This window comes from Mauremys reevesii, linkage group 9, assembly GCF_016161935.1.
Source record: "Mauremys reevesii isolate NIE-2019 linkage group 9, ASM1616193v1, whole genome shotgun sequence".
In the NCBI taxonomy this organism is placed as follows: Eukaryota; Metazoa; Chordata; order Testudines; family Geoemydidae; genus Mauremys; species Mauremys reevesii.
The window spans coordinates 92332272-92354536 of NC_052631.1; the positions used below are offsets into that span (position 1 = coordinate 92332272).

Genomic DNA, 22265 nt, shown 5'->3' on the forward strand with positions numbered 1-22265 from the left:
TCTAATTATTTCTTTCACGGCGTAATCTAACAGGTGAAGAGTCATCATTGCCTTCCTTAGTGTCATATTTGACTCGAATAGCCACCTCTACTTAATTAGAGGAAGTTTTTTTCCAAAAACTGGCATCAATTATGATGCACTGGCTCTCACTAGCAGGACATATCCTGTGTAATACTATGAACAATATATGTCCTCTAATTCCTTAGGAAAAATCTGGGCCTGCTTTCTAAACCTATCTTGTTCAAACACAACATTAAGAGAGAACAGAAAACCAACCTTTGAGACCCTCATAACACAATAAAACCCGGTTACCTGGCTTCCCAAATAAACATTGCAAATAGTCTGTGACCATTCAGAGCCAGTGAATAGTATGATACAGAATTCTTTCGTTTCACCCAGAAATGCTCGTATCAAAGCTGAAAACTAGTCTCTTGTTTTATGGAATTGTATGGCAGTTAAGGATACAGGGGATGGTGCAATGCTGTGAATTGCTTTATTCAAGTTACTGCAGGATGAGTCTGTGCAAATGATACTTTTATTGCAACTTGTGGATATTTTATGCAATGGCCAATATGGAACACAAACACTGTATTTTCTCAAACAGCAAAGCACGTTATCTTCCATAATAGCATCACTGTCTACTGTAGCTCTTCATACTGTAATGAGCCACTAGGGGGCGCTACAAGTTAATTTTATTCCAGACACTTTAAGAGACAGACATTCCGATTAAATAACGAATTAAGAAAAAGCAGCAAAGAATCCTGTGGCACCTTATAGACTAACAGACATTTTGGAGCATGAGCTTTCGTGGGTGAATACCCACTTCGTCAGATGCAAGTAGTGGAAATTTCCAGGGGCAGGAAATTTTGCTGCTTTTGCTGCTTTGCTGCTTTTACAGATCCAGACTAACACGGCTACCCCTCTGAATTAAGAAAAAGTAACTCTGGGAGTAAGGTTGTAAATTCCCCATCCCTGACTTGAAGAGCTCAGTGATGGAGTTTCTTCTGTGAAAGCTTCTAACTGGAATAAAGCTAGTCACTTGCTGACCTTTAACACCACATGAATTGATTTCTTTTGGAGGAAACCTGCCTGAGGTCTCTATAATGGCTAGAACCTACTGGTGCCAACTACAGTAATTATTGGAATAGCCACTAGATGGTGCTTAATCGTTAGCCATAAATGCACTCTCTCTCTCTGTGGTACTTAAGTGACATACAGCAGTTGAAGGGAGCATTAAACAACAACGTTCCAACAGTGTCACTTGTTCCCCTGGCCATGTTGGGATGGGTGGGTTGTTGCTTTAATCTTCTCCCTTCCTTCTTTCTCTCTACTCCTTCCCCTCTGCAATTCTATATGCCAATTTCTGGCAAACTGGCCCCGTATATTTCACGCTAGGGTATATAACGATCACACCCAGTGAGAGAGTGTGTTCAGAATGCTCAGGACTGGATTGTACCGTGTTAGCTGGGCCACAGTGTCTCCAACTCATACACTGTGTCAGTCAACATACATAAAGCAGCTGCAGCAGAATCATAAAATACAATAAGAGAGTGAACTGTGAATAACAGAAAATCAAATGTTCGCTTGTGCCCAAATAGTTAGGTGGAATCCATGACCACCCCAATCCTATTAACCCTGTCAATTTTAGCTGGAAATCTGCTACTGAGCTTCTGCAGTCTTACCCGATCATTCAAACTTCAAGCTCTTCTGAGTAGGTGACTTTTTATTAGACATAAACTTTGGGAATTTTTTGATTTGGCACAATTACCAATTTGATATTTAAACAACAGGGAAGCAAGAACCTCCAGCCCTGCTGCTACAAACACTAAACCGTCCTTTCTTTCAGGAACGATCACAGTTCAACAGTTCTAGAGCTTAGGAATGCATTGCCGATGGTGTTCATTTCTCATTTTTTTCCTTGTGGCAGGAGAGAAAATGCCCCACTGGGCTCTTTTCCTACCAGTCTGGACCCTCCTGACGGTGAAGATTAAATCAAATGATACTTTGGGCCCAGGGAATCAGACATGGAGAGCGGGGGACACTGGAACGGCTTCACATACCTGCAGATTGGAATCTTGCACTAGTTGGAGCTGCTCTTTGATAACATGGAGCTCTTCTTGCTGTGTCTTGATGTCAGCTTGCAGTATGCGAGTCCTCTCCTCCAGCTGTTCTTTCAGTTGATGCATCATCCCTAACTGGGCTGGGAAGTGGTACACTGGCTGCGGAGAACAGAAAACACTTCACAGTTAGCACCTAAGCTGGATGAACTAATATTGCTGCTGACTGCAGCAAAGCGAATGCTCTCCTGCAGGACAGACTGCGTCTCAAAATATGGGGAGCTGCCCCCATGGAAAAGATGACTATATTGGAAAATTACATATTGGTCACTTGCAAGTCGATGCCCCACTGCGTTACTAGACTCTCACGCTGGTGTTCCACCACGGAGCACAGATGTGGAGTAACCCAGTGGAGAATCAGACTTTGGGTACTTGTACTGAAAAGAACGGCGAAATGGCAGGAGCTTGCTATGAGCCTTACGGTGGAAGTCACGTCCCTCTAAAAATGATTCTGAATGGGCTAGGCCCAATGCAGCTACCGGAAAAGTCAATGGAAAAAGTGAGCCCCAAGTAAAAGCTCAGTCATGAGCCAACTTATACACGTGTAAGGGGCAAAGGGCTGTAAGGTGCCCCCGACGCCTCTGTGCAGCTACCCACATCAGCAGCCTGTGTGCAGGGTCAAGAGCCGTTCCTCCCTCTACAGCAAGAAGCTTGCTAAGCTAAAGCTAGTATCATTCATCTCACAGAGCGCTCAGGAACCGTCACCGGCGGGGCCTGCCTGCGTATGCGTCTCTGATGGGCTGCTCGACGGCAGACACAGTTAAAATAACCTGGGAGAACGCTGTCGCTGGAACCACAACAAAGGTCTCCAGCTCTCAAAACTGGTGCACCTAACTCAAACCCTTAGCTGAGTCTCTTGGGCAATGATTTCAGACCTCTCCTCATGCTACAATAATGTTACAGTCTGCTGGCCATGCAAAGGCTAACGTGATCTTATCAAAAGCAAAGCACGTACCATCACAGCTTGCTGCGAGGGAATTGTTGGCTGGGCCACATGGTGCTGAGTGAGATGTTCAGCGGATGCCTGAGGAGTTACTATTGCCTGGGGAAGAGAACAACGGTTTGGTTTCGACCACAGTGCAGCTGACGTGAGGGCAAAGAGAGTTACCTTGGGCCAGATCTACACCAGAAGCAAATGTGTTACCCCGAGGGGCTCCTGCTCTCCAAGCCTCAGCGCTGGCCAAATACAAGGGAAGACATTCTCATGTGGTCTGTGGACACGCCCATTTTACCTTGCTGAAGTCTTCGCATTTCCGAGACCTTTTATTTCCTGAGTGTGCCACACATTTACCATCGGAGAGATGGCTCCACGTGGGGCTGGAATAAGTGACCGACTGGCAGTTTTACCAATTGAAACAGGTGCCGGCCGTTCCCTTGGGGACAGAGTGAGCCCTCGGTAACTCCACTGGAGGCAGCACAGCTGGAAGGATGAATCTGGCCTCTTCCACTTACCGCCGCTAATTGCAAATCTTTGTTTGGAAATTCCCTTTCTGGATGAAACCCTCTTCACTCACACAAACCCTGAGAAAACTGGGCTTCGCCTGAGTCTGGGCAAGCAAAAGTCAACCCCAAACACATAGAGGCCATAGTGTAAGCCTGCAGTGCCCCCTCCTCCGGGTACTCAGCCAGTCTCTGGCCTGGGATAGCAGGCACGTTTCCCCCACCACACTGGCCTGGGGTACTGTAGCTACCTGAGCGACACAAGCATGGCTGCTGTTGCCTATGCGGAGCTGTAGTGCAGACTGCTCTGCTGTGCTCCACAACCCCGTGTTGCTGCTCTGCTGTGGGTCATCTCAAGCACTGTGTGAGAGCTGTAAGCTAGCTCACCTTACCAGGGAGAAAAATAATAAGTAATAAATGGAGATACACCTACCTCATAGAGCTGGAAGGGACCCTGAAAGGTCATTGAGTCCAGCCCCCTGCCTTCACTAGCAGGACCAAGTATTGAATTTGCCCCAGATCCCTAAATGATCCCTTCAAGGACTGAACTCTCAACCCTGGGTATAGCAGGCCAATGCTCAAACCACTGAGCTATCCCTGCCCTGCTAAGAAGCGCATTAGATTCATAAGGCCAGAAGGAAGCACCAGACCAGCTAGTTGGCCCTCCTGTGTATCACAGGCCACCAACACCTCCCCCCCCGCCCCCAACACCCGCACACGAAACCCACCACCGCCAAAATCACTGTTTCCCCCTTGCAGTGCTAAGTGCATGCTGGAAAGGCCGTCGCTCGCAGGGTTATCTACCTGTGCGCTCCCGCTCGAGGCCAGCCTCAGAGACGCCTTCTCCTGCTGACCCATTGGCACTGATTGCCTGGTGGGAGTGCTGGCCTCCGTGTGCCGCATGGATGATGTGGCTGCAAAAGAGAAGCTCCTTTTAGATGAAGTAACAGTATGAGGCCATCAGACAGGCTCTCCTATTCTAACGGAACCGGGAGGAGTGGAGGTGTGGCAGGCCCAGCTGCTACCCAGTGCCCCAAGACACTGCTGGACCTCACAAAAATATCTGCTCTAACAATTGCCTAAACGTGGCAAAGAAAGCAAGAAGATCGCAGTCAATGACCATGCCCAGTCCATGAGTCACACCAAGCTGAATTGCTGCCCAGACCTGCTTACCCATCGTCTCCCCTGCTCCTTCTAGGCAGGGTGGGCCGGTTTTGATGATAATGCCCCATTTCAACACTCTCTCCACTGTGTTTCTCCAGATGAGCCAGACCACATGAGCCCCACAGAGCTACACAAGCTTCCCCACATGAGCATGAAGCCAGACCATCTCTGCCCTCAAACACACTCTGAATATTCCACTGCATGACTAGGGCCCCCAGGCTTGCTTTCAATACCACAGTGCATTATATGCATGTAACATCCCTGTGAGTCCTCGTCCTTAGCCCAAACGGGACAAGGTGAGATCCCAGCCACGTCGCTCGGCATGTCAGGAGGCCAGTCTCCCAGATCTTCCTGGGCACTGACTCGCCTCCATTCAGGAAGTGAGGGGCCAGCTCTTAAATGTCTGACCAGCTTAGATTTGCACATGTGGCCTCTGCGGTACTTAGCCCTCAAACTAAGACAGTAATGATGAGCTGGGCAGACAGACAGGCAGTTTCTACTGAAATGGATAAAGCGGAGGCATTTTTTAAGGGCATTCACAGAAATGTCACATTAAATTCCAGTATCTTGTTGCTTCAGTGTGATTCACTGACGATCCAGTGTGATTCTCAGCAGGAAGGCTAGAACACTACACATCCCCCCCCTAAACTTTCCCCCATTGTCACCTCTGGGGCAGCAGAAGCAGCAGGGGTGCTTTAACCCGTGTGACCTACACCTGCCCTGAGCAGGGAGTAAACGACACAGCTGTTAAAATGCCAGCGCTGGTCTACCACCTTTGAGCGCCTACAGTTGCTACGGTGCCCAGGGGAACTGCACCGAATTTTAGGGGCAAATATCTAGTGTAGACACATCGTAGGCTGGTCCCTCCCACCCCGTCTCCTCATAGTCATCTCCTTCTCTGACTCAGCCACGCTTGGTATCAGAGCCTCCTCCTCCCACAACCTTCCCCTATCTCTGCACTCGCTGGCTCTCGCCCCATTCCCAATCACAGCCCAAACGCCACCTGCCTGGCTGCATGGACGACATATATTTCCAACACACCTGCCGCTGCAGTATCTAGGCGTCTTCACAGGGGAAAGGAGGACCACCAAGAAGGCCAAAACTCTCTGCCTTCCCCCTTGATTAACCCCTCTCACAAGCACTGAGCTTTGGCTTCACAGCTTAAAAAAAGGGGGTTTTACAGCAAGATAACCAAAGCGTGTTAGCGAACCTGCTGTAAAATCCCAGCGGAGACGAGGCTCTGAACCTCTGTGAGGGAGTGAGGACAGGCCCATGCTAAACTTCCGCCCAGGGTTGGGGCCTCCCCTAGTTTACCGTGCGGTAAAACTGCAGATGCCTTGTCTGCATTCTGCTTTCACAGCCAGGTGACTGACGCGCGGTAGCTGTCGTATGGTAAAAACACACCGTTTCTTTGTCAGTGAAGACACAGCCTTGGTGGCTACCTTCACTAACCCTGGGAGCTTCGCTATGGTAGAGCTGCTGGGAAAGGCCGGTGCATTCAGAAGCCAGGCGTGGTCCCATCCTGGTACCCTGGGAACCCCAAAAATGTCAAAGGGGGCTACTCTGGGTTCAGACGGCTGTGACAGATATAAACTAGCCAACTTGCAGACGGTCCCCTCACTCGGGGTTTTTAGGTCTCTCGATATAGTGTAAAACTTCCAACCGAGATTTGAGGTGCTGGGATTTTTTCAGCGGCTCTGTGCTTTTGCCAATACGTTAGGATGGCACCTCGCCTTTGCGGGGAATCTGTCGATGTGGCGTGGGTACGTACATGCTGAGTCAGAGAGTGCGGTGTGTGAAGATCGCCGGGAGCTAGGCGAGGATACAGACAGTCTTTCCCTGCTGGTTTCTTGGTTGTTTCCACATTGCCTGATGTCTAGGTAACTATTGTGACTCTGCAGTGAATGAAACACAGACAGCAACATCCTTAGCAGCACAAAAGCAACAGCAGCTTGAACCCCCTTGAATCTTGATCGTGGCTCTTTCTCAGACTAAAACGGTGTTTGGTTCTTAAAGGGCCACAGCTGCCGCTACAGAATTAATTTGGGTGATTGGAAACAACCAGCAGCTTGCCCAAAAGAGACCTTTGGATGGCTCCTTAGGGTATGTCTGCTCTGCATCCTGAGGTGGGACTGCAGCTGAGGTAGACGGGCCGGTGCTAGATTTACCTGCGCTAGCACAGCTGAAAATCACAGTTCAGATGTGGCGGCCCAGTCTTCAGCATGGGCCAGCAAGGAGAGTGCACACCCAGGGTCCCTGGCATGCTGGCACAGCCAGCGCTGAAGCCCGTGTTGCTGCATCTATATTGTTATTTTTAGCTGTGGTCGTGCAGGTCCGCCTACTGTGCTACGATCCTGCCTGGGACTGCAGTGCAGTCATGCCCTTGGTGGCCCTAAGCACTAGCCCTGGAAGCCAGTGAGCACAACAATGTGCTCATTTGGAGACGTGACCCTCAGGCGCTCACGTAGCCGCCTTCCCTAGTAGGAGCTGAGCTCCTCGGTGGGCATGCCTACTGCCTGCGCCTGGTAAAACGGCTGCATGTGCACTCACAGTTCCCAGGACCCCCCACCTGTCTCAGATTTTGGAATGATGCAGATTCCTACCACACAGACCCATCCTTCTGACCCTTGCAAGATGCATCAAAGGAAGGCAACGTTCTCCCACCCTCAGCTAAGCCTCCTGCGTGGCAAAGCCATCGCATCACAGAGGGAAATGCCTCACCCCGCCACCGGCTGGAGATCTGCCTAATATAGTGCACGTAAGAGGGCAGGCACAGGGTGGCTTTGTGGCTAAGATACTGGCTGGGATCTTAGGAGATCCAAGTTCACCTCCACTGCACACCATCTGGGTAACCCCAGTATCACCCACCACCTCAGTTGTCAATCAGAGACAACACTCCTTCTGGTCTATTAAAACTGTAAGCACTTAGAGGCAGGGACTGTCTCTTCCCAGCTGTATCTATAGTGCCTGGCACAATGGGGCCTCTGGACATCACTAGAATATAGACAGTGACTAATAATAATACTCCATGCCCATCCATGGTGTCTCATACACTAAGCCAATGCTTGTGAGACTCAGAATGGAGAGGGGGAAGGAGGAGGCTGGATGGGAAGGACACCACATCACCCCCAACCCTTGTTATGATACGCTCCCCTCCTGCATTACAGGGTGCTGCCTCTTGCTCCGATTGCCAATAGATTGGTGTATAAATAGAAGCACGCTTTTATAATTAGCTTCCTTCTGACCCGTTTCTCCAGGGATGTCCCAGCTCATTGGCTATGACACGCTGGGCAGTGACTGGGGAATGAGCGCGTGACTGAGGCAGGAGCAGCTGGCTGGCTGGAAAAGGGAAAGATTTCATGTGTTGCAGACGTGGTGGGAGAGGGCTGGGAGGAGACACAGACCAATTTTGGGGGATGTCGGCCGCAGCTTGAATAGCTTGTATAACCAATGCCAGATGGCGAGTGTCTGTTTAAGCTGGGATCCCTGCTCGCCTTACCCAGGTGGGTAGTCACACTGACTCCAATGGAGCTACTCGAGCGAGTAAGGGGGTCTGGCAAAATATTTGGAGAGGGGAACTGGCCTAATCCCTGCCCTCTGCACAATCACGACAGGAGCCTGAGGTCTTACCCCAACAGGGCACTAAGAGGCCACCCAGCAGACTGTTTATGTACTCTGAGGGCAAAGCAGCCCTCCTCTCATGCAACAGGACGGCCAAGCCAGGCACCTTCCCCACACTGTCTGCCAGCCTTCCACACCCATCCTGGTAGCTAACCTCTCACCCCTCCTCCTCATTCTCCTCCCCCTCCAATGGGAGAGATTGTCCTTTTTTCATCCCTCTTGCCACTGGAGGCCCGCCAGGTTCAGTTCAAGGTCTGGGTAGTAATGTCTTGGCAATCAACAGGGATGGGAAAGAAAATGCAGGAAAGCAGTGCCCGGCAGGTCAGCGAGAGCTGTTTGCTAGAACGAGTGTTTGCTTGAATGCAACAGAAGCCCTTTAAGACAGTAAACTATCCAAACTACACCATGGACTGTAACAAATCTAAATCACATACTCAGCAATCAGCTCCACTGTGCCCAAGCAGTCTGCCGTGTAAAGACCACAGTGTATTAAAGATTTATTATTATCTAACCAGCCCCCCCTACACCTCCCGGGAAATGGCTTCTCTAAAGTAATGTCTGAAGAGCTATAAAGCCAGCGGATTGATAACCCCAAACGATTACCCAACGCGCTACCTGCAATTACTTTGCAATGTCGTGTTTTGAAGCTATTCGGTGGATATACTTAAACGACACTGAAATGACCCTGGTAACTGAGCCTGAGTGACGATGCCCGATTGATCCAAACAATGGAAATTATTGCTATGATCACAGCTCTGCCCTCTCTCTGTATCCTGCCCAACCTTGCAAACATGGCTGAGACCTGAAAAAAAAAATCAATAAATCATTCTTTTCCCTTCACTTCCTATCTTGTCTGATTACTCATGGTGAGTCAGCATAAAAAAGGCAAACACTGTGGTACTGATCTGTCGTCAGTGTCTCGTATGTCGGTGGTACTGAGCGTTAGTACATCATTTACTATCTAACAAACTTCATTCTGCTCTCTGTAAAACAGCTTCTTTTCTTCTACTGAACTGAGGTGGCTTAAGCTATAATTTGGGTAAAGGTCTCAGAGAGAGCGGGAGGATCTGACCTAGCAGTATAATAATGATGCAATTATTGAGTTTGCATTGTTATAAACGAGCTATTTTAGTGCAATGCCGTGTTAAAAGCCTCCTAGTGGGTTTGAAAGATAAAGGACTGGGTGGTTTGGAGGCTGAAGCGAGGAAAGGGAAACAGGGAAGGCGTAGTCCATGTGTTTTTCTACCATTAATGAGTTCCTTTTATTCGTTCCCTTGAGCATGCACTACCTTCAAAGAAGAAGATGCCAGTTCAATTGATGACTCCTCAAGGCCAAGATCTCTCCTTCTTTCAGCTCGAACCTCTGCATAACTACATTGGGGGAAAAAAAGAGAGATTTAGAACAAAATTCTTATTGCCTACTGGAAATGAAAAGTAGGCTGTGAAATAAAAACAATGGCTGCTTCCTTAATGATACTAAGCTGATACACAGTTCTCTGAGGACCTTTTATTTTGTACCTGCAGCCAGAAGCGGCACCAGGGTTTTTGCTGCCCTAGGTGGCAGTGCTCCTCCACTGAGCATTTGGCAGCGGGGGGGGGAGGGGGGGTCCTTCCGCTTCGTGTCTTTGGAGCACTTTGGCAGTGGGTCCTTCACTTGCTCCAGGACCCACTGCTGAATTTCTGCCGAAGATCCGGAGTGGAAGGCCCCCCCGCCGCCAAATTTCCGCCGATGGTGGCAAAGTGCCGTCCCTGCCTGCAACTTTGTACACACACAATTGTTTGTGGGCAAAAGGTCCAGTATTCTACGGTCTAATTGCTGATTTACAGGTGCACATGTACTATTTGCAGATGCAAAACTGCAGAGCAGATGCAAGAAGCTGCACTTGTAATCTGGGGCACCAACTGAGACGCTGATTTATAAATTCTGGCCCTAAATGTCTTAAAGCAAAACGATACTCAAAGCAAAGATCTGTGAATATGTTCCTTTGTGAATAGCAGGGAAAAGAGCATCTTCTTCCTTACTACAATTACCTTCACAGAGGAACTCCCCATTCTCCACAGCCTGTCAGAGAAACAGTCCTGATGCAGGTAAGTGACAGTAGGAGGTACACACAGCCTGTAGCCAATTTCTTGGGTGCCTTAATAACAGTGGTCCAGTAGCTCAATGGGACTCAAGTTATGCCCTGGGGAGCTTCGCCCGAGGAAGGCCTGCATGGCCGTGACCCCTGCTTTTGTAACTGAACAGTATCACACATGTGTGGGCACCTCAGTCATGGGGTGGCACATTTTCAAAGCATGAGCCAGCACCACGTATCACCAGAGACGGGAATACAAATCCACCTACCGACTTCAGTGGAAGCTGGGCATGCGGAATGATGGTAAGTGATGAGCCAGTTTTAAAGCCCATTTTGATCCCTGAAGAATGTGCCTCAGAGTCTAAGCTCTCTTGCAGCTCCTACTAACTGTCTTTTAAATAATAAAACAGTCATGATTTATTTGACCTGAGATTTAACTAAGCGTTCTTAAAAACCAGGAGATATTTCAGACTCTGCAGTTCGGATATAGAGCATGGGCAAGAGCATACTGTTAGAACTCAGGGGGAGGGATAACTCAGTGGTTTGAGCATTAGCCTACTAAACCCAGGGTTGTCAGCTCAATCCTTGAGGGGGCCATTTAGGGATCTGGGGCAAAAATCTGTATGGGGATTAGTCCTGCCTTGAGCCAGGGGATTGGACTAGATCTCCTGAGGTCCCCTTTAACTGTGATTCTGTAACTAGGGTTGGGGTAAGTACCAGATCCTAAAGTGGGGTTAATGGGCACAGATCCATTAAGAAGTCAATTGGGGGTTGCTTATTTACACCACTTCAGAATCTGGCCCCTTAGCTGCAAATTTCCTTTATTTCGTCTTTCAAATCCAAGGTTCTGTTCATTTTTCTATTTTACTAAGTAAAATGTATGTTCAACTTGAATTATTTGATGGGTGTCTAGGACTTTATTTAGGATGTGCATGTACCTGAGGCAGAGACAGAAATATATGCTCACACTCCATAAAGTTGGAACCTTAGGTGACGGAAAGGTCTAAAAATTCCCCAAAACAAGGCAGAATCAACAAGCCTCGAGATGTGTACGTACCATCATGAATGCATTCAAATTAAAACAGCTCTCAGGGTGTGGTTTATACTAGCATATCTAATTCTACCCACATACGCCTACTTATCAGGATACGATGCTCTTAAGGTTGTGTTTCAAACTATCTAAACAAAATGACTGGTTACTAATGGGCTTTTCTCCAAATATTTGATAGTCTCAAACAGGGAAGACAAGGATAAATTCACATTTTACTAACATTAGCTGATCAAACTGGTACGTCACTTTCTTTTTAAAACCCTCCACTAAATCCATTCTAAGTACACACTCAGTCTTGTTCCAACCGGCAATGGAAAGTTACCACTGACATAGATGGACGCAGATTCCAACCCAGTAATTGTGTATCACAAGCCTCCAAAACGTGAACAAGACTGTACAAGATTTACAGAAGATTATTTAATGCTATGAGTACAATAGAACCACCACTAGGGGGGGGGTGTCATGTGCTAAATTTTATAGTTCATGTAGGGGAAACACACAGAGCTACCTCCAAAATAGTTCAGTGGTTTGAGTATTGACCTGCTCAACTCAGGGTTGTGAATTCAATCCTTGAAGAGACTGCTTAGGGATCTGGGGCAAAACCAGTATTTGGTCCTGCTAGCGAAGGCAGGGGGCTGGACTTGATGACCATTCAGGGTCCCTTCCAGCCCTGTGAGATAGGTATATCTAGAGCTATGCTCAAAAAAAAAAAAAGTGTATGAATGTGTTGACATCCATACAGCCTTCTGGTTATGAGCAGCTTTAAGTTTTTGATGTATCTGTGTCATGGCTAAGGACGAAAGTGGAACATAATATACTCAGCCAAATGTTGCTTCCAGGCTTTTTTACTTTGTTGCCAAAAAATGAGTAATGAAAACATTAAAAACAATTTCCAAGTTCTCACCCATAATAATTTTATATAACTATGTATCATCATAGTGAGTCAAATCACACCGCAAATGTTTGGCTAACACATAAAAGAATGGAAAAATGGAATGGATGAGCACACTGATTAACAGAAAGTGTTAAGCACATATTCCTACCTAACTACAAGGTGTGTACAAACAATGAACTCAGGTTTGGAGTTCCACTGGTGGTACGTGATGTAATAGTGCGTTTGCAACCATATCCATTGCTGGCCTTTGGTCAAGAATCTGTAGTAACAGGACTTTCCTTTTCCAAATTGCATCACTGTTAAACAAAAAGAAACGATTTGGTTAATAACCGTTATAGTCTGATTGTAACTGAGATTAGAAGAATAGCTCGGTCCTATCTAACACTCTTAACATTGCTATCGATCCTTCCTCAACACTGCTTCCATTTTCAACCAGGTGCTGAGTTTTAATCTGATTTGTGGTTATTAATTTTAAAAGAAAGTGCTCCAATATTTGGGGTTCATTTTTATAAATGGTCATAGCTGGCACAGGCAGAGATTCTGTGTCTTTGCCAGCGAACAGTACATATAAATGACATCAACCGAAGGGTACATTGGCACTTTATCAGTCTATCTGCATGCATTTCAGACATCGCTGGCTTAAAGTCAGGAAGCTGATACTAGAACCCTGATCTGCAAGTGGAAGTCTGTTTAACTGCTAATTGAAATGTCCACAGATTAGACTACATATGAGCGGGACCAAGTCTTCCTTTGAGAGCCAGTTGTGTCTAAAGTTAACCACTTACATCTCCCTTTTAAAAAACCATTTAACAAGGGTTGTGTAATATTAATGACCAGGCTTTTAAAAGGGCTTCCCAAACTACAGGCACAATTTTGCACCAGCAATTCAGTGTCTACAACTGAACTCTTTCAGGAGCTGAGCCAAAGCCCACTGACTCCCATTGACTTTGAAGGGCTTTAGATGAGGTACATAGAGCAGAATGGATGGTCTTGTGGTTAATGCCCTGAATTGGGAGCCAAGGGCGCTGGAGTCACTGCCTAGCTCTGCCACAGATTTCCTGAGTACCTTGGTCAAGTCATTTAATCGTCTGTTCCTCAGATTGCCCACGAGCCAAATGGGAATAACAACACTTCCTGTCCAGGCCGGGGTAGCTGAGCGACAACTTTCTTAGTGCTTGTGCGGTGCTCGGAGAATATCAGGATGGGGAATATAAGTAACTAAGTAGGTACATTAGATGCCTGAGTATCAGATTCCACCCACAGATCCAGTAGCGTTAGGTATCTAAATAGGCTGAACCGCGGCCTTGCCCCCCTGCACCACTCCCAAGGCCCTGCCCCCGCACCACCTGTTCTCCCTGAGGCCCCAACCTTTCTCCCCTGACCTCCCCCCACCCATTCCCCACAAGGCCCCACCCTCACGCCACCCCTTCCCTGTGAGTTCCTGCCCCCGCGCTGCCTCTCCCCACCGAGACCCTGACCCCCCATTCGCTCCTCTCTGCCCCCACCCCGCCCATCACTCGCCCTTATGGCGTAGCCCTTGACTGCAAGCGCATGCTAAGAAAAGGACATTGTCAATTTAAAATCACACTTCTGCCTGAATGGGATTTTTCTACCTACTACTGTTCCAGATAACACCAAAGATTATTACAGCTGCTAGAGATTGGACCAAAACAATTCTATTATTTCAGTTTATTTCCGTCCTGCGTTTGACACAATTTGTGAGTCATCATTTTCACTGTTTCCTCTGTGTACTCAGCCAAGCACTGAGTACACAGTTTGGGTCTTTTGCACAGCAAGAGGGAAGAACCAAACTGGATGTAAAAGCACAAGATAAGGCCGGGGGCAGTGGGGTGGGGGCGAGATGCACATGCAGCACCTGACACTACTTTTAACTGATCATTCGAAGCTGACTCAATTCCAAAGTCTATAACTGCATCTACAATATTGGGTCTATAGTACTGGAAGGTGTCACCCACCAATACTATATTACACACACAGCCATAGGTGCCGACTCCATGGGTGCTCCGGGGCTGGAGCACCCACAGAAAAAAAATGAGTGGGTGCGTAGCCAGCTTCCTCCTCACTCCCCAGTGCCTCCTGCCCACCTGCTTCCCCGCTGAGGGGACGGAACTGGGTGGGAAAGAGGTGGAGTGTGGGCGGGGGCTCGGGGGACGGGATGGGGAGGGGGCTGGGCCTGGGGCAGAGCGGGGGTGGGATGGGGGTGGAGGCTTGGGGGAAGGGGTCAGGTGGGGGAAAGGGTCAGGGTGGAGCAGGGGGTTGGAGGAAGCTGGCGCCTGTGTATACAGCCTTTAATGCTAGAAAAGTCAAAAATGCACCCTTTGGACACTACAATGGGAGGCTCATGGCTGTCATGCATGGATAAGCCCCATGGAAGCTACAAGTCTTGCATATAATGCTCCGTCTTGATGAGAGCCGAAGGGCAACTGAGTGCTAAGAAGGAATTTAAAACCTGCGTTTTCATGGAAGGTTCTACAGTGTGCATTCCCGTCCTAGCTGGCTGGCTCCAACGGGGCAGCTGAGTATGTGCCCACCACCTGCACAACCCAGCTGGAGAACGGAGCTGGTTTATAGGGGTTCAGGTGCCTATAGGCTTCAGGTTCAGATGAAATTAAAAAAAATATGGGGTCATAAAACAATACCAGAGAAGCTTTCCAATCCCACACTATGTACTAAAACAACACATTTACTTAATGTCACCTCCCAGCCCCTCCTTAGAGTAGGTCCAAGCTTCAGTGAGATCTGTAGTAACATCAGCATGGTGTATTGTAGCAGGAGCAAGCCAGGCATGGTATGGATGGCTCCTGAAGAATTTAAAAGCAAACCACTGGGTAGACAGCAGCAGGGTGAGTGCTCTTCCTAATCTGGCTAATGAGAACATTCAGCACACCCTATTACCGGTCACGAAATGTAACCAATAATACCAGTGTGCGACATACATGGCAATTTCCTGAAATATCCTGGACAAACCTGACTGAATTCAGTTTATGTAGAGTTCATTGCATTAAAAATGCAGACGTGTATGTACTATTGTGGGATTGCATGGGACATCTCCAGGGTGGAGACATGATTAATGTAAATCCTTGAGCGTCAAAGGACTCTTTTAAACAATGGGCCAGACAAGAAGGAAAGTTTGGGATAAACAAAGTTGCGTGGGGTTTCCCAGGAAATATTTGGGAGAAGGGAAATGCAAATTTCCAGCTCTGGACCCAACCCTTTTGAAGCGATGCCCTGAGGAGAAACCCATTGTCTATGAATTACTTATTCCCAGATCAAAGACCAAGGCTGGATAAAGGAGTGACTCAGATTCCTGGGAAAAAGGTGTCATGAATGTGTAAACAGAGAAAACCATCTGAGTGGTATCTGAAGGCCTGACCCCCTGTCAGAGCCCTTGGTAGAGTTGGGGTGATTTCTAGTAAGCTTATTAGCATGTGTGTAGGTTCTTTTATTGTTTTTAATGTTTTCTCTGGACTGCTTTTATCTTAAGAATAAATGTGCTTGCTTACAAAAGGCTGTGGGGTAACTTAACTGTGGGCAATTATGCTGTTTACAGCCTCTGAGGAGAAGGCAAAGGAGGCCTGCTTAGGCGGTCGGACTTGGTGGGGAATTCACAAAGCTTGGAAATACCCCAGTCGGGAGGGAGACAGATGCATGTCTCCGCCATCAGAGGTGAGAGCTGGGGAGCCAGAAGCCTATGTGGGTGCCTTTGCTGGACCTCATAAGGGGAATATAGGTGCAGTTGCCCTGAAGTGTGACAGAGGCGCCATGGCAACTCAACCGCAGAGCTCCATTTGATTCTTGTTACCTTATTGACCCAATAAATGGGCTTTACACATGGCAGATTCGCATACACACTGGGCCTGATTGTTCCTCAGAGTTATCATTGCAAGGGAGACTTTCTGGGTTAATCTTCTTATACAGGATATGGAGTGTGGCAGCATCTGCCCCTGCCTATTCAGCACCAATCCTCTCATTCCCAACTCCAGATAGTCTTGTGTGGGGTCAGAGATCTGAAGCTGGGTGGGAATGAGCACCCACAGGGTATCCAGCCAGAAGCTGCCCATATCTTGCCAATGAAGCCATATCACCTGGGAGCTGGCTAGTGGTTCCAGAGTTAGTGCAGGCACAGAGCTTCCACCCAGATGACAATGGGCAGCTGCAGATCCCCTGGGATCCACATAATCTGTCAGGGAACCTCAAAACTGTCCCTGCAAAAATCCCAGGAAAACTCCAGGACGAAAGTTCTGGGAGGTTTTACTCCTCCACCCACCCCTCCCGTGGATGTTTCCAAGGGAGACAGCCCTCTGCTGGATAGAATCCGATTCTGCTTTAGCTGTTAAGACAGTTTGGCCCTATAGCGATATAGGACTGTGACACACCATTGAGCAGTTCTGATTCTATCCAGCAGAGGGCAGGGGTTACACATACACCCGCGTTAGTTCCTTATTGTACAACTATACCTAGCGGGGTGGCCAAAGTTACTGACCGTCGGAGCCACATACAACGATCTTCAGACGTTCGAGAGCCGGGGTGCACCTGCTGGGGCTCACAACATAAGCCCCACTCCTGCTGAAGCCCCAAGCCTTGGCAGCCGTGCCTCATGGGGCTGAAGCCCCGCAACCCCCCACCTCGCTGGGCAGGAGCCAGAGGGGATGCATGGGGGGAGGGAGGGAACATGGGGTCACATGCCCCCTGAGATTTTTGCCAGGGGGTTTGCTGGCCCTGCTTGGTCACATGGTGCCACCGGGTCTCCCTCCTGCATGGCAGCTGCTGGAGCAGGCAAGCTGGGAGCTGCAGCCATGGGGAGAGGCAGCAGCAAACAGCGCGGAGCAGCAGCCCCTTCCTGCAGCTCCCAGCTGTTTGCAGCTGGATCTCCACGGGGAGCTACCAGCTGAAGGGAAGCATGCCTGGTGGGGCATGACTCAAGCTGTTGGGGGGTGGGGTGGGCGGTTGTGCCTCAAGAGTCATATCTGGCAGAAGCCCCTAGCCCCACCACTCTGCTGCAGGGCAGAAGCCCCGAGTTTCCCCCCTGCCCCAGTCTGGTAGGTGGAGAAGGGAGGACATGGAGGGGCTCTGGCAGCCAGACTTTAGCAGTAAAAGAGCTGTGTGCGACTCACAAGCTGCAGTTTGGCCACCCCTGCCCTACGGAGTTAGTTCTTTTGCACTTTTGATAAAACTACCCCGTCCTCTCGGATTGATTTGAGAGACAGACTGACAGACAGATACCACCCGTTTGAGCCAACAGAGAATCTGTACACAATATTTCTGGAGAAACCGTCTCAGTATGGCAGAAGCATTTTACAAATAGTAAGTAATTAAGTATCACAACAACTTAACGAGGTGGCGCTATTATGCTTATTTTACAAATGGGTAATCTAGGCATAAAGAACTTGATTATAACCTGCTTCAGAACTTAATTATAGCCTGTTTTCCAGAGGTGTTAAGTACGCCTGGTCCCATGGAGGACAATGGGAATGGAGAGTGCTAGCAGCTGTAACCATCAGCAAAAACCCAAGAATCAAGTTTCAGAGGGGTAGCTGTGTTCGTCTGTATCAGCAAAAAGAATGAGGAGTCCCTGTGGCACCTTACAGACTAACACATTTATTTGGGCATAAGCTTTCGTGGGCTAAAACCCACTTTTGGATGCATGCCAAGAATCAGGGTTGTTCGCACAGCAACACAACAGCAGAGTCAGGAACGAAGGACAAGAGCTCTGGCTCCCAGTGTTGCAGTGTAACTGCATGTTAGGGCAACTCACTTCCAGCGCCCAGACACAACAGAGATCTGCCCGTTTGGGAAATTCTCCCTGATAAAACTTGCCCTGATAAAATAATGGATTCCTAGGGATTCATCTTCCCTCATTAGGCATGAACTGAGCCATATTTTACAGGAATAGGGAAGAATTTCCCTAATAAACATACATTTTTGCACAAGTCTCATAAGCTCATGTTGTCAGTTCCCTGCAAGCAATGGGAAAGGAACTTACAGTGTTCATGGCACCTAGCGAGAAGCTCCAGGTCATCAGCGTGGTAATAATCATAACCTGACGTTCCCAGAACCTCAAAGGGTAAATAACCTATAATAGGTGGGGCCCTGGAATAAAAGCAGAGAGAAAGACGTAAATACAAAACCGGATGTGATGACCATTCGGCAGATCTTTAGCAAACTAAAAACCAAATATCTCCTTGCCAGAAAGCTGGGAGTGATATCGGGGTTTGGTTTTTTTTTGTATCAGAGGGAGAAATAAAGACAAGCATGTCAAAACAGTAAATGAGGAGGTATCTTTATTGTTTCCTGGTCTATTCATTATGTGGGTGTATGGAAAAGCACGTATGTGTGCAAGTGACTCATTCATTAATCATGTTTGTTAGCTTAAGAAATACTATGGATGTTCATGTGCATAATACACTGGAGACTGTGTAAAATTATCCAGTAGGCTGGGTGCAAATGTCATCTGGGGAGGAACTGTAGAAGAAATAGTAAGGGCTTGTCTACATGAACACTTAGTACGTGGCAAACCAGGGCATAGATCTACCCCGCACCAGCCTGCCGCGCATCAACTCTCCGTGTGGATCCTGCTGATGTGCAATCCAAGTCCCATAGTGTGCTTTGATCGACCTTGCTTTGCAATGAGCGCAGATTAAACGCACTCGGGAACTTCTAATGCCCAGCGGCACGGACACTTAGTGCGCAGCCACAATCTAAATGTTCATGTAGAGACGCGCTAAGCAGGACTCTCTGGTGGATGTAGGGACATGCTTGGGTAAAAGAGAAGTAATCTATTCCCATGGCACAGCTTGGGGAACTGAAACCAACAAAATGATTTCGGTGCATTCTACAGAATAAAGCTTTTCCTTCAGACAGCTGTCGAGCTGATCTCCAGGTCTCTGATGTCTATGGCAGATGAACAGGGAACGGAGGAAACCAACGGAGGGCCGTTTAGAAATCCAATCCTAAATTACAGCTTTTTGAGCTGAAAATGAGAACTTTTTAAAAAAGGCGCAATTACAATATTGAAGTGGTAAACAAACCGCACGAGAACAAGGTCATGGTAACACCTGGGAAATAATTAGCATCACACGACACTGCGAGTCGGGAGCAAAGATATAATTATTACACCTATTGCACATAAGAACAGGCCTAATTCTGCCTCGGCTGCATATGTGCAACTCCCAGTTACTTCAGTGGGAACACCACATCTGCTTTGGAAGGCATCATTTGGCCATATTGTGTTTATCTGGCTTCTTGCCCCTCTCTTTCCTTCACTGTCCATTTGACTTGGCTGCTGGGTGTGATGACACTATGAAGAGCAGCACAGTTTACCTACCGCATTTTCAGTTCACTCCTCTAGAGTAAATGCAGCAATATATTCCCAGCATAGTTCATGTTTTAAAATTAAACTGCACAGGAACAGGCTGAAGGCATAAAAAGAGAGGCACATTCTCCTCTATGCTTCCTTTGCTTTGGCGTGTCTTAGTACCATTTTGTGGAAGGCCAGTGCCACCAGGGGACCATAAAATATGCTTGAAATATAGGCACGAAATAACAAAATGGATTCAGCTGAGGAAAACGCAAGCTAATCCGCTGGGGGCGGGGAGGCGGAATAATCCAAAACAGAGATTCTGTATTTAAAAGGAGGGAGAATCCTGGGAAACAGTGGACAGCACCAGGGGCGGCTCCAGGCACCAGCGAAGAAAGCAGGTGCCTGGGGCAGCCAATAGAAAAGGGCGGCACTCCGTCCGGTATTGTGGCGGCACGTCTGGGTCTTCGGCAGCACTTCTGCAGCGGTTCCTTCACTCTCTCTCTCTTCTTCTTCGGCAGCACTTCGGCGGGAGCTCAACGTTTTTTTTTCTTTTCTTCTTTTTCACCGCTTGGGGCGGCAAAAAAGCTGGAGCCGGCCCTGGACAGCACCCTGTCGATAGGAGTTTGCAGTGCAACAGGACATGAAAAAAGGCACGTGTGAATTTGGGCTGTATGCCCAGCATCATGAAACCAGGAGGGAAACCCTCTCTCTGGGCCTGATCCACGCCCACTGAAAGATTCCCATTGACTCTCGTGGCATTGGACTGGGCTCTCTCTGGAGTCAGACATTCTAAGGTCAGACGGGACCTGTATGACTACCTAGTCTGACCTTCTGCAAAACACTGGCCACGGTACAGTAATTTCTGCACCAAACCCGAAAATTCTCTTTGAGCTATAACGTAACTTCTAGAAAAAGATCCAGTCTTGGTCGATACATGATACAGCTCCAGTGCAATATTGCATTCATTTCTGGACACCACATGGTCAAACAGATTTAGAAAGCGTTCAGAGAACAGAAACAAACCTAACTAAGATTTATGAGAAAAGATTACAACTGCTACGTAGGTGCAGACTGGCTAAGTGCCGACTAAAAGATGAGGTCGCCAGGTGGGCACGCGACATGGTAACTGCCTACATCCGAAAGGCAAAAATGTCAAGGAAGGAGCTGAATCACTGAGGATGCTGCTGCTAACAGGGGACTATCAGTGGGACGTGTACTATAGAACGCAAACCAGTACTGGAAATGGAATAGCCAGAATAACTTCACAGATCTTTGTCATCTGATCTGGTTCTAAGTTAGAACATTCATGAAGAGATACAAACACTCACGTAGATAGCAGAGCAAGCCACGCAATAGCACAGCACAGCTACATTCTTCATGGGTCCAGTCCTGTTCACACTGAAATCAATGGCAAACCTCACGCTGATCTTGACAGCGGGTTGCAGCCCATTATATGGGACACTCCCAAGGCAGAAGTAGACTATGGCGCTAGTTGGGATTTTACTGTTTCAGATTTTAAAGTTTGGGGTTATTTTTAATATGTTAATGAAATAGATGAAATAATGAAACAAAAAATGAGTAAGGGCCTAGTTTTCTCTCAGTTCCTCGCAATGAATGGTTGCACTGGCACAAGGGAGGATAGATTTGGCCCTAAGAGATAAATAGCATCTGCTGATGAGCCAACACAGCAAACTAAATGCAGCTGCCACCTTTAAGCAATGTTAGAGCTTTCTCATCGGGGGTGAAGTATAACACTGTGGCTGTCAGGAGTGGGAATTGAACCTGGTATTTCTGGATCTTAATGCATGAGCCTCTACTGCAGGGGTAGGCAACCTATGGCACGCATGCCGAAGGCAGCAGGCGAGCTGATTTTCAGCGTCGCCCACACTGCCTGGGTCCTGGCCACTGGTCCGGGGGGCTCTGCATTTTAATTTATTTTTAAATGAAGCTTCTTAAACATTTAAAAAACCTTATTTACTTTACATACAACAATAGTTTAGTTATATATTATAGACTCATAGAAAGAGACCTTCTAAAAACGTTAAAATGTATGACTGGCACGTGAAACCTTAAATTAGAGTGAATAAATGAAGACTCGGCACACCACTGCTGAAAGGTTGCCGACCCCTGTTCTACTGCCTGAGCTAACTGCCATCAACCACTAGATTCTGCCTAGCCACCACTAGAGGGGGACAGAGTACCACACCAAATGCACAGCCACGTGACACAAGTAAACAAAGCCATAGTAGAGCTAGATTCTCCTCCGTTTTAGGGACAATTTGCACTACTCCATCAACACCAACTGGTTCTAAGTACAGCATAGCCAGCCATGGGAGGATCACCCAGGGCTGCAGGGCTGTCACAACTTACACACTCCCTGCAGCTGCAAAAGGAGGTTGGTTGGGGTAAAGGAAGGGTGGCCAAGGACCCTTACACCAGGATGCCATAATGGTCTCCTGTGGCTACAGAGAGGCAGCACAAGCTCTCAGCATGGGTGCTCAGCACTTTTGGAAACCTGCTCCTACATCATTAATTATCTGTGGGAAGCAAATGTCAGTGTTCTCTGATCGTGAGTTCTTTG

The 22265-nt window shown here is 47.9% G+C and overlaps 1 protein-coding gene across 2 annotated transcripts in view; it reads right to left on the reverse strand.

Annotated features, from left to right (window-relative positions):
• Window positions 1-22265, reverse strand: part of PASD1 (PAS domain containing repressor 1) — a 78857-nt gene that overhangs the window by 10252 nt on the left and 46340 nt on the right. For both annotated transcript variants that reach the window (XM_039486822.1, XM_039486820.1), the window contains exons 10-16: window positions 18368-18474; window positions 12512-12659; window positions 9632-9713; window positions 6493-6616; window positions 4362-4471; window positions 3073-3159; window positions 2061-2219 (exon numbers count right to left, since the gene is read on the reverse strand). In XM_039486822.1, the coding sequence (XP_039342756.1) occupies window positions 2061-2219; window positions 3073-3159; window positions 4362-4471; window positions 6493-6616; window positions 9632-9713; window positions 12512-12659; window positions 18368-18474 (817 nt within the window). The remainder of the gene's footprint in view (window positions 1-2060; window positions 2220-3072; window positions 3160-4361; window positions 4472-6492; window positions 6617-9631; window positions 9714-12511; window positions 12660-18367; window positions 18475-22265) is intronic.